The following is a 16,602-nucleotide window of genomic DNA, read 5'->3' on the forward strand; positions in this document are numbered from 1 at the left end:
GCAAGATGCCTTATTGTAAGACCCAGCTCATCCTCATCTCTTTTGTACCAGGGTGCAGAACCAGGCTTATCACTTCAGCTGTGGCCACAAACCTTGCTCCGAGAGAGGGGACACTTTCCCAGACCCACACTCTGGCTGGGGCAGTCCAGTCTGGGAGGACATGGGGGAACCTCACCTGTCCCAGGAGCTCACTGCAGACTCCAGTTGGAGCTCCTGACCTGTTCATGGACACCTTTTTTAAAAAATACCTATTTAGGCCCAGCTTTTAAGTTCATATCAGATTTCTGTTATTTCAGGGGAAAAGCACTGCTGAAAGGAAAAAGTAAAATAACAGTTTTGTTTGGTGTTGGTACTGACAACAAGCTCCATTTTCACTTACTTCCACTTGCTGGAGAAAATGCTTCCCCTATCCCTCCTCACCCCCCAAACACATCAAGTCCAGCCTGTTCAGATCCCAGCCATGACCAGACAGGGCACCTGCCTCCGGGATGACGCTTCCAGGAAACAACAGACCACCTTTCAGAAATCAGCTCTTTGCAAAACAGACTCAGGGAACATCAACTGGATTTAGGTACACGTTTAAGCATGCCAGTGAAAAGTGGTAAATTACTGAGGTGTGCTGCTAAATCAGACACGTTGTGCTGATGCAAGATACATTTGCTGTAGAATTCAGTTTGCTCTGGACCTGCTTTAGTTGTTCCCATCTTTATCCAGAGCCACTGTTTGCAACGATGAGAGAAGCGAGTGCCAGAGCCTCCACGACGAGCAATCAGATGTGCAAGATGGATTGTATTAATCCTGCCAACCATGCTGAGCTGACACCCACCAGACAACGCTGTCTAGTCTTATTATAAAGATTTAATACTACCCTTGGCCCCACACTTTTATAGCAAGCACTGAGAGAGGATAAAAATAGTAGCAAAACTTCTACTTCTGGCACCAAAATAAACATGATATCCTCAGGTAGGCCAGTGTGAGCCATGTGCTGCCGGAAGAGCTGCCCCTGCCTGGTCCTTGACCCCTTCAGCGCTTGGAGATCCGTGTCAGACTTGGTTAAATGCAGGCCCAGCAGGTAGATGACAAACACAGATTGCTTTCTATCCCCAACAGACTTCTGTCTTCCCAGGGAGTTAGAGGCACCGTGAGGAATGGCCTTTCCCAGCTGGATCACACTGTGAGTGATGGAGCCACCAGAGCAGGGTCTGCATCTGAGCCTGTGCACCAAGAGCACAAGGAAAAACCCCAGAGAAAAGGCTGGTGGATACACAAGTCCCCTCAAATGCCTTCCTCACAGGTCCCCAAAACCAGCTCCTTTCCTTTCTCTCTCCTCTTGTGGTCACCTACCACCAGGTTCAAAGTCTCCATCGATATAACCCCCAGGGCAGCAGGTCCTCCCTGTCATCACCCCTGCAAAGGTCCCGTCACTGCAACATCACCCGTGCCGACACTAAAGGCTTAATTGTGCTCAATAGTCAAATGGTCTTATTTAATGAATTTTGCCAGGAAGTGAACTGTCCATTTCTGAAGGCGAGTGGTTGGTAAGGAAACATAACCTGCCACGAGGGAAGATCCGGCTTCACCTGGGTTCCTGCCATCCCATAGTCATGGTTTACCAAGGAATAGTGTCCAACAGTCCAGTTTGGATGATATCGACATCACCCACTTGCCACCACACGTCCTGGCTCCCAAGGACATTCCTTGCTTTTCCAATCCAGACACAAACACAATATATCACTTCCCAGCAGGGCACCGAGTCAAGCCTTCCCTGACTGAAGGAAAGCCTGGCAGCACATTCTTATTTTGTCCAGGAAATCATTATAGACAAAACATCAAGGCTACCCAAAATGACAAGGCTCCTATTTGAAAAGCTCAGGTGTCGCCCACAAGTCATTTCCATTACTTATTGAGAAAAACAAACAAAAAACCCCACAACAAACAAACTCTTAATGTCTTTCTCTGTAAATCCATATTCCTCCTGCTTACTACAGTCCAGCAATACTGTTTTGTCATAGTGTCACATCTCCTCCTACGATTGCCATGATAGCCAGCTTTCCCTTTTCTTTATTCTTGCTTTTAAACCTCATCCCAGTTTCATTAATTTTTCATTCTTATTTTTGGTTAAATTAACAAGCAAGATATTTCCCATAAGGGAAGAAGACAATATTAATGGTCATCACTTTGAAGCACATTTTTATTGCCAGCAAACAGGAAAAGAAATAGTTACACAGGAGTGATTGATGTACTTTCTTAATTAAATCAGCTGTCATCAGGGCACTGAAAGAGAAACATACCGCTGACGGAAACGTGTACATTATGCAAAAAAGCATCTGAGACAGCACACACATTACAAGCTCTGCAGGTAGCATTTCTTCCCTTGGTACTGGAAGGGAAGGGGCGAACAGAGGGTTTCAGTATGTGAGCTGGGGTAGAAGCACACGCTTCGATTTGTGCACGGTGCAGTGAACAGGCAGGAGCTGCTGCCAAATGAGCACGAGTCCAGGAAGGAGCGCCAGTGAGTGCCTGCAGCTGGGCAGCCAGTTTGGGATGGGAATCTGGCACCGGCTGGTTTTGATAAGTCCACACAAAATTCTTTTTCTCTCTTTATGTCTGTGATTATACTTTCCTAAAAAACCACTATAACGTCTTGCTTAATTATGCCAGTTAAGAAGCCTGCAGGGTGTAATAATACCTTTTCTTGCCCCTTCTTAAATGAAGATACCATATTTATAGCCCCCCAGTCTCACAGCTCCATCCCTATATCCCTGTGAAAATATCCAGAGAATCTGCAAAAAAACCCCAACCAACCAAACCCCCAACCTATTGAGCTTATTACTGATGTGCAAGTTCCTTCAGAAATTTGGAGAGGAGATGACCAGACTCTTCAGGAACAAACACACTAAGTTCTTTGATATTTACTTTCACCCCATTATCGCTAGAAGACTGGCAATTCCTCTCTCAGTTTATCACCGACTGCTAAAACTGCCAAGAATTTTGTTTTATTAATCCTGTCTGGTTTGCCATAAGCATACTGCACAGCATCTAGATGGGTAGACTAAAAGTGATCTTAACCAATAAAGTTAAAGTACCTCTGGTAAATACTGCTTTTAAAGAAGTCATTTACAAGCTAGACATTACCCAGCAATGCCTTAAATAAAACAAAGCACCTCATTGTATGGAATGGTCTTGAAGGCAGAAAAATAAGTAAATACACTATGCCTCTGAAATTCAGCGCAAGTCCTTCCGTTTATCAAAATTTAGCTTGAGCATCTCTCTAACCCAGCCAGCACTGCCCTGCTTAGTCATGAACGCTTGTCGGCACAGAGACAGCACCGGGCACTTTGCACCTAAAGCACGAGCAGCATTTCTCTAACTCGTGTCAGAACAGCCCATGTTCGATGCCTCGACAGCACCACTGCAGAGATCAGCAGCACTGAGGACCAGGGGGTCACTGGGTTGCAGAAGCAGTGTGGGTCAGTCAGAGCCCCCCCCACACACACTGCACCAAGCCCTGTGCTCCTCTGGCTGCACCAGACACCCACAAGCAAGAGAAGTCTATTCACAATGCAGCGCCAAGCCAATGATTTCGAAAGATACATATAGTTCTCATGTCCTCTCCCTGAAGGCAGCAAAGAAATCCGGCTTGAAGAGTTTTCAAGAGTGGGATGTTGTCACCAGTCATTCTTGGTAACGTTATCAGCCTGCAAATAATGCTGTTTGCACACTCCCAACGTGAGCGTGGAAGTTGTGTTCTGCAGCTTTGCAGTCACCCTGCTTTTGTGTTGCGTTGCAAGATGTCCCCAGAGAACCTCTGCAATTAGGACTCAAACATTCTTCATGCACTTTAGTCTTCTGAAATTTTCCTCAAGTTCCATGAGGCTTTAACAGCAGTGGAATTTCTGTTTGCTCTTCTTTCCTGCATAAAAGGCTTTTTGTGCTACAATAGCGTTGTTTTTTTTCTTAAATAATTCTTAAGAATCTTTAAAGTTAAGCAAACCTTAAGGACAATGTGGTCTCTTTGTTTTAGCCCTTAGAGAGGTCATTCTTATCTTGGAGATTCATGAAACAGTTATATTAGCATTGCTAGATAAGCAATTAATTCCCCAATTAATATAAATATTTTATATGCAGCTGGGTTCTTATTTAAATAAGCAATTATGTCAAGGTCCTTTGATTCTAAATTAGTACCAAAAAACATCCTGGCATAGGGGAAATTACTCCAGAAGTTTTTGTTTAGATATAAACTATCTCCACGTGCAGAAGAGGAAGAGATACTCACATTACAGAACTTACAAGTAATTAGACTGTTTCAAGAATTCCATGTGCAGGCTTTCAATGGAGATATCACCCTCCTTCCCTCGCAGGCTCTGGAAAACATCTACCTTGATGGGATTGCCTGCTTAAGCATGGGAGAGCAAGCATCCAGCACCTTGGGAAGACGTTTGTGTTGAGCATTCTGCTTTTAAACAATCAAAAGCCATATTATCTGCCATCTTTTAAAAGAGTTTGGATGACAGAATCCACAGAGGAACAGAAGGCAACACGTAGCGTTTGCAGTCCAGAGAAAGGGTTCCCAGGCTGGTTTGCAGCATTTATAGGGAACAAAGCATCAGGATCATGCCTCTTCTTGGCTAAAGCAAGTAGCAAGCAGAGATAAGCACGTGCCCTGCCGGTCTCAAAGCAGCAGGTGTATGCCAATAATAGTACTTCTCTGCAAACTTGCTAAAAAAAGATACTATAATCTGTATTATGGTTTCACTAATCACTCCCAGTGTGATCCCACTGTGGTTCACTCTGCCCTAGCTGAGCCAAGCCATCTGTCTCCAACGCATCAGTGTGGTGGTTGCAGAAGTGAGGACAGGGATGTTGGCCACATGAGCCTAAGCTCCAGGCTTCCACGGAAAAAGACCCCTTGTCCCAGGAGGCACTGCCATCTTCTAAAATCAGGGACCCCGCTGGACTGCCTTCGCCAAGAGCTCAGCCTCAGCCTGCTCCCCCCACAGCTGCAGGGGAGCCAACCTCTGCGCAGGCTGGCTCACCCCAACCCCAAAAACACTTCGCCCCCCACTTTCCTTTCACACATGGAGAGTCAAAGGTCCCAGCACAGTTTGGTCACAGAAGTGGAAAACCTGCCAAGGAAACTTCTGGGGCCTCTTTTTAAATCCACATTGAATTTACCGTTTTTTCAAGCATTTAGCTGTTGGTGTTAACACACCTCTGCAGCCGCCACGCGTAGGTGACTTTAGACAGGGATGAGATGCAGTACAAATACTTTGTGTTTCCGTCACTTTATACACCACAGAACCATCACATCTCTGCCCACGACGCTCCTCTTTCAGCAGCGCTTTCCCTCCAGCTCTTTGGAAACACCCATGGTTTTGCCTTCAATTTATATCTACGGGCCATCAGCATCTTTGTAAGACAAAAGAACCCACAGAACTGAAACACCAAATTACCACGTTGGTTCTCTTCCATCTGTTGGATGCAAGCAGGAGTGTGGGTTGAGTAACGCGCCTGCAAGTGTGGCGCAGTGGCTACCGAGACCTTGCTGAACTCCTCTGGTGGCCCAGAGCGACTGAAGGGCAGCGAATTGCAGCTCAGTGATTTACGCAGGTAACACCACCCGCTGGGTTCCTACTAGACGTTGCCTTTTCGTGCCCTGTTCTGGCTGGGTGTTTCACCAAATACAAAGAGGCTTCCACCAGTAGCATCCAACTGTTTGCCTGCCAGCCCCTTCCCGTTACTGCAAAGTAGTAATTGCTATTCCCCTGCAGCCACCAAGCACCACACAGAGCCCCCTCGCCCCTGGATTCTCCTAAACGGTCCTGGCCAACTGAAAATTACACATCTCTTGAAACAACAGGGCATTTTTAAAGCCTCATTCTTTACTGACTCCTCTTCATTCCACTACCCTTCATTCATTTCTCACTTTTGCGAGATGCTCATACACCTAAAGCACGGTCAATTGGGGAGCAGCACGTCAGGAATTTTGACCCAGCTAAGAGGTAACCAGCCCCAACCTGGCAATGGAGGCACAGGGACCGCAGCGGTGAAGGGTGGTGGCTTATGGATCTACAGAGATGCCTCCATGGCAGTAAACACACCCCACCAACAACACTGACCAATGGAAAAAAGGGGCAGAAGGCTTTCCTGAAGCAGCCCATGTCAGAGCACTGCAGAATGTGCGCCAGTTTCATATGCAGCCACATACAACATCCCCTTGGTTTCCCTCCATTAAACCCCTCTTCTCTCATTGACCCCGGTTTCACACTTCAAATGGAGTTTAATCAATTCTAAGAAACCAAGATAAACTCAGGCAATGCAACAATTTTAAGAAAATAAAAAAAAAATCCAACAGAATAGCTGGTTTCAAACAGTACCTTGTATAACGATTACAACTGAGGAAAAAGAAAGAAACATGCTTCCAGCAGCTTCCTCTGCAAATCAGGGGGTGGCTCTTTAACCTGATGCAAATAATTTTTTAAGCATGGGATGGGAAGTACTAATGATATACGAAGACCTGGACCCACATACCCAGCTGTCCCAACTGAACATTCCCCTCTGCAAATAATGCTTTGATTCTATTCAGACAAAAACTTGAAGAGAATAAAGTTCTCTGAATTTCAGTCTCTGCTCATATATCTAACTTTCTAAAAAGCACATCCCATTGTACTTCAATTGGGATTATACATGCCTCCCCTCAGTCAGGAGAGCTGCATAACATGCCAATGAGCTCTTTTAGAGAGCCAGATGGCTGAGGCTGGGTAACAGACTTTTTGTTAGACATTGGGTCAAGAAAAGGGGAGAAAATATTCTAAATAAGCATCTCTGGTGCACTGTAACTGCTCAGCAAATAAATCATAGTTCATCGTTTCTGCTTTCTGAATCATAAGTACAGATTACAAGCTACAAAGACTGAGAAACTATTATTGTTTTCAATCTTTAAACCATAAGAAAAGGTCACAAAGGTAATTGCTGCAAGAAAAGATCACAGGTCAAAAGAATTTATTTTTTTTCTTGCAATAACAAGGAAAAATGTTGGCCATGGTAAAAAATAAGGAGTATACACCTAGTTTTGTCTCAAATTCACAGAAAATATTGTTATATATGTAAGAAAATAGTTGTGAAAACCACCTTCCAGCCTTTACAGGTGTTATTCAATTGCATAGGAGCCAATGCTGTTTGGGGGGTACACGGTTTCCTGTGCCGTGAAAAGCAATATCGTCAGAGGTGCAGACAGACCTTAGTCTCATTTTCTCCAGTACCTCTGGATGGTGTTGTACATACCTGGTGGCAGGCATGCACACAAGGTAAAGTCAGCATGCAGGGAAATAGAATGATTGCAGTGTGAGGATTTCAAACTTAAAAATACCCGATGTTCATCAGTGAAGCTTGAAAGTACTTAAGGGAAGCCTGGATATACTGACAAGCCAAAGCCCAAGGTTACAGCAAATGTAAACCTTTGAGAAAAATGGATGTTCAGGTTCCAGGTACTGACTAAAATAAGACATTGTTTTTAATGTCAACAGTTTTCATTTTCACTTATACTTTTCATGAGATGTAATCTACTTTCACGACAATCTAATATTTTCCTCGGTAAGTTGGAAAATAAAGGAAATTAATAGTGACTGATATTAAACAAAAATCCTATCAAGATTAGACTACATTAATTCCTGCAAAGCTCATTTTGCTACTGGGTTACATTTCCAAGTAGCAGCAAGATAAAGATACATCGATAATCTCATAGCAGCTCCCTTTGCCATGGAAAGGTTGGGCCAGATGGTCTTTCAAGGTCTCTTCCAATCCGGGCTATTTCGCAATTCTTTAACTTTCAAACCCACCGTGATCCTAGAGCCAAAGGAGAAGTCATGTTCGCCATTTATAACAAAGCGTTGTTTGATGTTGGAGAAAAAATGAGCAAGGGCAAAGGCAGTCATCGCAATTCAGATGTCACCCAAGTACAACAAGCCACATGGGACAAGCAAAGGAAAGCATGTTTGCCTCTGCATTTTTTGAGGAATGCTAACATTCCGAAACCATAAAAGCAAAACTTGAAATTTACTGACGAAGTTTACAGTTTGGTGCAATTTGATTAAAGCATTTTTGGTGCTGGCCACAAGCCATTTCACAGAAGGCGCTGGGCTAAGCACCACGTGGGGAAGGCATTAACACTTCAGCCAAACGCAACACAGCCAGCTACAGCGATACGGCTCAGCACCCAACGGGCCCAGTTGCCCAGGCCCTTTCTGATTTTTAGAGATAGTCAGGCACTGAAGAAGTGTAGGGAGGTCAGGGGATATATATGTTTTATTTCCTTTCTTCCCTGGGCTGGCACCATGGAGGTGGCTGCCGAGCATCCAGCTCTGAGCTGGCCAGGCAACTGCCACCTCTTTGCTCGTGGGGATGGGTCAGGTCAGCACACGCACAGCCCCCAGGTAAGCAGGGGACACAAGGACATGGCCATGAGGAGAGGGGCCAGCCAGCAGGTGGGTCTGCTCTGCATAACGGCTGGCAAACCCCCACCACAGACCCAGTACAGCCCAGCTGTGTCTATTTAGAAACAAGTCAATGTCTTGTGCTTTGAACCCCCACCACATCGCCTGCAAGGCCACCAGGAACCGGGCATCTGGACTCCTGCCTGCAAGAGAGGATTTTACACAGGAGTTCCTAACTTACTAGTTACAGAACTGCCCTCTGTTGCGCTGCTGGCACCACAAAGGGGCTTTTTGTTGATCCACTATGGCAAATTGCTCCCCAACAGAAAAACAAACAACTCCTGGCTTCACTTAAGTCAAAATGCACCTCACCTGCTGCAGCTTGATTTGCAATAAAACCAGACTCTTTTACATTATAAATATAAGTACCAAAGATACCATTTCACTGCAAGCTCAAGTGCACAGAAGTTGTCCAGCTCATTGCCTTCTCCACAGCCCCAGCAAAGAGCAAACCCCACCAGCGCCAGCTTGAGCCAATTAACCACAGAAGATGACAGTGCCATTACTTGGAAACGGTGTCATTTCTTCTAGTAGCCCGGAAAAAAGAAGCCTTCCCCCATCTTAACCTGGTATTTTCCTCCAGAATTATTAAAAGAAAACACATTTTCACTCCACTGAAATTGTTATTAGAAGACTTATCTCATGAAGCGAGCAGCCAGTCCCAGGGCTGCTGTACGCTACAGGCTCATCTGATTAACATTTTGAGATCCTACATTAAAAAAAGAAAGCACTAAGTATTATGTTCCTAGGTGCCTCTCTTTAATTCCAGAGAAAGAGAGCTGTAATACCCAAATGGCATTTAATCTGGCACTAAAAACATCAACACATAATACCTGCAACAGCAAGAAGCAAATTCTGGGGGAGCCCAGCCTCCCCTCATTAAATCCAACCACTCATTCTTCCCTAGCACATAAAACACAGGGGGAAAGCTGAAATGCCAGAATAAAAAAAAAACGGTAAAGACTTCAATCAGGAGGGGGAAAAAAAAAAAAAAAAAAAGGAATAATGCACAAAGCACCACACTTACCACTTCCAACAAGCAAGAGCTGCAGCACAGGACTATCCACAGAGCACCTACAGCTCTCTAACCCCACTCCTCTGCTCCACAGCACCAACCTGGCCTCAAACCCTCATTAGATGGCTTCGTTGATGAAAACTGAAAACACCTGGTTGTAACATTCAAGCAGAGTTTTGATGCAATCATGGGGTATTGCTCCAGACCTTGCTGCTGCTGGGCAGCCTCAGCTGAGCACCCTTGGGGACTGCTGGGCTCCCACCAGCTGTCCTACTGGGTGCTACAGAGCACTCAGCACCCCCCCAGCGCTTGAGACCTCACATCGGATGCCTAGCACATCCAGTTTGCTAGTAAAGAGCTCAAAATACTTTGTTAGCGTTGAATACACTCACTTTAAGGGGGGTTTTGTTCTACATGTACTCTTGGTACCTGCTTCACTTTTTAGGGTGAAAAATCTTAACAGTCACCAGAACTCTCAGCAAGTGGCATGGCCTGATTTATGTGCAAAGAGAAAATCAGCAAGAAAAATGGGCTATGGTGATTTAGCAGCTGGGGAAATAAAGCTACAACGAAGATAAGCCATGCTCATAGTGCTTCCTCTTTGTTCAGGAGAGGTTGGAGTAAGAGTCCAGTGTGTATCCTGGCCAGGGATGTCTTTGGGGAAAAATTGAGAAAACAACCTGTGATTGCATTTGCTCCTACATGCCATGCACAGGTACATGACTGCATCCCACTTCACCGCAGAATCCCACCCCGGGATACTCGAGCTTATTTTTAAGAATAGAAGGCCCACTGATATGAGGAAAGTTCAGTGCTCCTGAGCCGTTTCCCAAGCCACAGATGAATCTCTGCTTCTGTTCCTTAAATGTCTCCATTTGCATAAAATTGTCTGCAAACAATTAAAGTTAATTAAGATAATTTATCACTTGAAAGTAAAGCATCTTATCAGCAGGTATCAGCCTGTAAAGCAAACAAAGAATTACTTGTAGGAAAATAGTTGGGGCCTTATTACCCTGTTAGACATGAAGTGACAAAAAATAATTTCTTTACGATAATTTGTTTGGTCCGGGTGCTATGTTTTCAAAGTAATTAACTGCAATTAGCTAATCATCCTCTATAGTAACTTCATTTGTGACTCTACACTGTAGTATTGACTCATTTACACTTTGGCAGCCTTCCTGCATATAAATTGTGATAAAAAAGATTTGATAAGAGCCCAAAGTTCTCTGTGAGACGGAACGGGAGCTTGGAAGGAGCTTTGGCTGCCTATACAGCAGCACCCATTCTGCCCCAAAAGATGGAAAAGAAAAAGCATAATATTCTGATCCATATGAGGGGCTGGGCTGGGCTGTGTCCTGCCATCCTTGGGATGCTCCTTTTCTCCTCTGCAGCTCCATCTCTGTGTCAAAATGTTGCCTCTTCTTTCGGTTCACTGCTTCCAATGGGTTTCTACTGCATCCTCATCTACGGAGTCTTTGCGATGCTGTCAAGAGTTCTGCGTGCAGAACACATTCCCTCTGAATGGAGTGTAAAAATAATGCACTTATATGAAAAAAATACCCACATAATCAGTCCCAGTTCCACTCGAAGATATCAACACCATGTGTGAGCAAACACAATGCAGTCACCCGTTCCTCTGGATTGAACAGTGGGAACTTGTTTAATCAAATTATGATCACAATAATAGTAGAGACCATATTTAACTTTGCATTTGTGAGATTAGTTACATATTAGTGTTTACAAAGGCATTAACCTGTCAGGGTAAACCAACTTAATGCTGCACAAAAACTCCTAAAAGGCAACCAGGAACAGTAATTTTTAAAATTAATTTAAAACAATTGCTGGAAGTGCCATGGGAAAAGGCAAATCATTAAATGGCCACATTAATATTCACAGCAGCTGTGATGCAATCGGGTGCCTATGTTCAAAACAGCCACATAATGGACTTCCCTGGAGGGGTCTCCTCGGCCAGGTTCAGTGGATGGGAATAGATGATGCCCCTAAAAATCCCACTCCTCCCCTCCAGCTCTGCCCGGTGAGATCCTATTCATTTCCTTTCCTTCCTCTCTTTCCCTCCCTTTGCATCTAACCCCACACTGCAGCAGCCCTCCACAAGGGCCGTATAAGCAAAGCCCGGACCATAACCTCATGCTGCCCACCCTGCCTCTGCTTCCCCCACTGGCCTGCCCTCGGCCAAGCCCTCACAGGGGCCTGCCCACCCACACTGAAATGCTGGAGGATGCTTCCACACCTGTGTCCCTCCAGACTCTGCTGCCCGTAGGTGGCACAGGGCTGGCTCTCACGCCCCAGCTATCCTCCGTGGATGCTCAGAGCAGGGACTGATAGCATTTAACAGGAGAAAGATATTCCAGTGAGATATGTGTCTCAAAGATTTCTCAGGCACCAAGTGCGGACAGGCAGCAAGCCAAAATACGGTCAGGCTGGCGTGAGTCATGTTGCTGTGGTGACACTGTGTGTTCCTTGCTCTTCCTGGTGGAATTGAACTCTCCCCACGGAGCTGCTAGGGAAAAAAAAAACAACAAAAGAAGAAGGATGAGACAGTCAGAAATACATCCTGGCCCTGAGAGCAATGTGTACTGAATTGATACCGCTCCTTCCACATCTCGCGCTCCTCCTGGATGTCTTACTCCAGCTTTTATTGGGAGGGAGGGAGGGAAAGAAATGTTCTGAGAGAAATGCTGCTGAGACTTCACTTCTGACCTTGCCACAAGGTGTTAAACAGTCAAGATTTCCAGTTGCTGGAGTAGCAGGTATTTCTGTGTAGGCACTGTCACTGGTGTGTACTGGTGGGATGCCAGCCATCTCCACACACACGCACACACATACTGCTGATAAGGGGCTGCTCCAGGACCTGCTCTGAGTCAGCCCAGATTCGTGTCCCCTGGCAGCTTTGCCATCTACCATGTAGATCAAACCCCACTCCGAAGCACTCAGCACCCCCCTGTTGCTGCCCTGCCTGAGTACAGGGCCAAGACTGTGGCTGTCCCAGGCACAGGCAGCCCCTCCAGTGCTTACCCACAACACAGCCATTTCTGTTTGCTGAGCATCCTCCTGGCCAGGACCACCTGCGGACTGTCCATATGAAGGGACTGCTGGTCTCCAGGGAGGTCACAGTGTGCCAATGCCGAGCACCCAGGAGGACAACCAGCAAGATCTTCTCTCTGAGGGGGCTCTCGGTGGCAGCAGTATTGCCAAGGCTCTGCTGCAGGAGCTCACCTCGGAGCTGCAGGAGTAAACAATTCTTCCTGACCTGTTCACACAGAAAAAAAAAAAAAAATGCTTGATTATCTCTTCTTCAGGTATGTCAAGTTAATTTTGGAAACAGCACTGGGCAGGTTCATGCATAAAAACACATATATATATATTTACTGCTCCCATTTTCTTTTAACATACATTCATGTTGACCTGTACTCATAAAGACAATAAAACAAGAAGACCACGGGATACCCATGGATTCCTGCGTGCCAAGGGTGAACACAGGCTTCAGCAGACACAGTGTGTGCATGCACAGCAGGGCAAGGCAGGTGGCAGACCCTGCTCTGAAACCACACAGGACTCTCGGAGGACCCCACATCCCACTACCGAAAAACCTGGTAGGGAGTTCTAACCCCTTTACACCACTAAAGCCAGCTCCCCACCCACACCCCCCTCTCCATATGCCAAGTGGGCTGATGAGGTCCAGCCAGCATTGCCATTATCTGCACTGCATTAATTAGTGCACGTATTGTGGGGTTTGCTTTTTGGATATTTTTTTTTTCCTAAAGAAGACAAAACAACAAGAAAAAATCAAGTTGTAGAGCTGTACTATCAGGCTATTCTCCCACCAGCTCCCCACCCACACCCACCTCCCCATATGTCAAGTGGGCTGATGAGGTCCAGCCAGCATTGCCATTATCTGCACTGCATTAATTAGTGCATGCATTGTGGGGTTTGGGGTTTGGATATTTTTTTTTCCCAAAGAAGACAAAACAACAAGAAAAATTCACGTTGTAGAGCGGCGCTATCAGGCTATTCTCTTTCAGCTGAACACAAGTTAAAGACATTTACAAAATAATATCAAACTGAAGGAAAGCCAGGAATGACCCTCTCAGTTGGCCCAGGCATCTAAAGAAGGTATGGTTTAATTAACCATTGCCCTGATGATGGAGGGCCACTGCATTGCCATGGAAACTGGGCTCTGCACTCCACCTGGACCAGCCCTGGGAAGCCACTGGCATTGGAGCTGTGGATTAGAGCTGCATGACACCAGGAGAAGGAGCTTTCCAGGCAGCAATGCTGGGTCCTGATGGCAACTCACAAGTACAGATGAAAAGATATTAACAAACATCACAAAAGATCTTTAGATTACTACTGGATAAAAGTGGGGTTTTTGCTCTTCCTTCCAAAAAACTCTTCCTCACACTATTTCACCCTCCTGTTTTATCTGTATCTCCCAGTTAAAAGCAGTTTAATGTAGGTTACTAACGCAACTTTAGCTTCAAGTCTTTGCTATGGCTTATGGTTTCCCATTCATCCGCTTTGAATTTGTGAAATGCACACAACACCCCCACTTCCCATTTAATTTAAAAGCAGACAACATTAAAGTCATGGATTTCATTTTTAAAGACAGCTTGTGGTTCAATCTATTGGGAAACACAGTTGTTTTGTTTACTTTTTAACTGGGGTCACCACCTTCTCTGCTGTTGTTTCAAGGTTGACAGTGATTTAAACTTGGTATATTTTTACAACCTGCACCTAATCCAGGGTATAAATCATTCTGAAGGACATTTATTTCTGCCTGTCATTTCACAGGAAGATGCTATTAAAGCTGCACTCAGTACAATGCGCAATTCAAAAATTTGTTGCTGATGACTTCAACATGCATTACATTTTCATTAGCTACAGAGAGAGGCAGTGGCAGGGAGGCATGGCAGCCGATTCATCTGAGTAAATGATAATTGCTTTCCCCTCATTTAAGAGCATGTCACTGGTTTTTCTTCATTAATAAAAGGACATCTGCGTTTTAACCACACCTAATTTTTTTTAAATAGAGACCACATAGACTGGGCGCACTGGACACGTATGTAGGAAAGGCAGAGATATCGCTCTGCTTTCCATGATGATCTTCATTCTCTCCCCATGATTTCAGAGACTCGGGGAGATGTGAGCTCAGGTTTGCAAAAGCAATGATAGATTTGGGCTCACCACTGGCACAGCATCCTTCTGTGTTGCAGGCACGCACGCCGACACACGGCACTCACACGGTTCTGCCGGGCTGGCAGAACTGCCCGCCTGCTTCCCCCAGGCCTGCAGGATATATATCTTGGAGATAATCTGAAAAAGTTTAAGCAACAGTAAGAAAGGTTTGTGCCAGCCCTCATCACCTCCTGTCTGTGGCAAGTGCAAAGAGCGTGAGCCTGTCTTACAGACACGCACAGCACACAACATTGCTGGTAGACGCATGCCTCTGGGTAGGAACTTGGCCACGTCTCACCTCAAAACAGAATATCCCCAAACATGAAGTTAACTGTCTGTTTTTAAATGGATCCTGAGAAACCCTGGGTCTGCTCCTCTTCTCCAAAGGAAATTCCACCAGTGACCCTATGCTTGAGACAGCAGCAAAACAGCAGCACTCTAGGATGTGTGAAGACCCCCAAAGCTGGGCTTTCCTTTAGAAAAGGCTTCTTGAGGTTCCCCATCACATATCACATGCCGACGTGTGTCTCTGACCCGTTGTCTATGGCTCTGCATGCTGCAGGTCTCCATGGAGCAGCAGGCATTGCCATCACTTCCAGGTGCTGATGAGGGACTGCTGCCCCACCTCCTTCACTGGCTCTGCTTTTCAGCATCGCCATGGGCTGGAGGCACAATGGTGGGAGCTGGCAGCACCCAAAACCCACCCAGGTCATTGACTTTTAGGGAATGTACAGGGAGAAAGCAAGCATTGTCTCCTGAAAGGAACAGACACGTGTAGCTACTTGAGATTATAGTTGCAGTATTTTCCTACCTGGTTAATTAAAGAGTCTGTTAATGGCACTTGCTGTGAAGCACTGAGCACTGAGAATAAGCGGTGCACATCAACATGTTGTCCTGGTTTCAGCTGGGATAGGGTGAATTTTCTTCTTATTAGCTGCTGCAGTTCTGTGTTTTGGATTTAGAATGAGAATAATGTTGGTAACACACTGATGTTTTAGTTGTTGCTAGGTCATGCTTACTCTAAATCAAAGACTTTTTGGATTTCTATGCTCTGCCAGCGAGGATGTGCAGGAGAAGCCAGGAGGGAGCAGAACCAGGACAGCTGACCCAAACTTATTCCATACCACAGAATGTCATGCTTAGTACATTAACTGGGAAGAGTTTGCCAGGAGGGGTCCATTGCCCCTGGGGGACAGGTTGGGCATTGGTCAGTTGAGCATCTGTATTGTGCATCACTTGCTTTTCCCCTTGGATTTTATCCCTCCCTCTCGCTCTCCTTTTCATTGTGATTGTTATTATTATTACCTTACATTACATTATATCATATTATATTGTATTGCATTGCATTGTATTATATTATTAAATTGCTGTTATCTCAACCTGCAGGTTTCATCTTTTTCCCGATTCTCCTCCCTGTCCCGCTGGGGCTGGGGGCAGTGAGCTGCGGGGGACTTTGCTGCCAGCTGGGGTTAAACCAGAACACTGGTCAGTGGGAGGCAGACGCCAGGGTCAGCACCACTCACCACTAGGTGCCTGGTGCTGCTTGGACCCCAGCAGCCCCCCAGGTGGTCACGGTGAGCTGGGAGTTGTCCCGCAGTGCTTGGGTTAAAGCCCATCTGGGTCCCAGCTTCCCCAGAGCGCTGGACTGGTCCCAGAAGGTAACCTTTGGTGGGGGTGGGATTGGCGGCTCACAGCCATGGGTGGGCAGAAAGGGAGGGTGGGAAGGGAGCACGAGAAAATATCCCAAAGAGGAGTGAAAAGCTTGTTTCACACATCACCACTGTGACACACCAGCCACTAACAGAAATATGTCTGCTCTTGCTGTCCTCCTCTCAGCACCCTCCAGGGCAAAAGCCAGTTCAGAGAAAATTAAGACCACCCCGAACCTCTGTCTCCCAT

The 16,602-nt window shown here is 45.8% G+C and overlaps 2 protein-coding genes across 2 annotated transcripts in view; both read right to left on the reverse strand.

Moving 5' to 3' along the window:
- Positions 1-16,602, reverse strand: part of FANCM (FA complementation group M) — a 544,761-nt gene that overhangs the window by 221,880 nt on the left and 306,279 nt on the right. The window lies entirely within an intron of this gene.
- On the reverse strand, positions 10,852-15,113 carry LOC114013925 (uncharacterized). The gene is made up of 3 exons (XM_055804910.1): positions 14,713-15,113; positions 12,544-12,778; positions 10,852-12,028 (listed from the first exon to the last, which is right to left on the reverse strand). Exons 1-3 carry the CDS (start codon positions 14,968-14,970, stop codon positions 11,904-11,906), a joined length of 618 nt encoding a protein of 205 aa, XP_055660885.1. The 5' UTR covers positions 14,971-15,113; the 3' UTR covers positions 10,852-11,903.

The sequence above is a fragment of the Falco peregrinus genome, chromosome 1, assembly GCF_023634155.1.
Source record: "Falco peregrinus isolate bFalPer1 chromosome 1, bFalPer1.pri, whole genome shotgun sequence".
Lineage (NCBI taxonomy): Eukaryota > Metazoa > Chordata > Aves > Falconiformes > Falconidae > Falco > Falco peregrinus.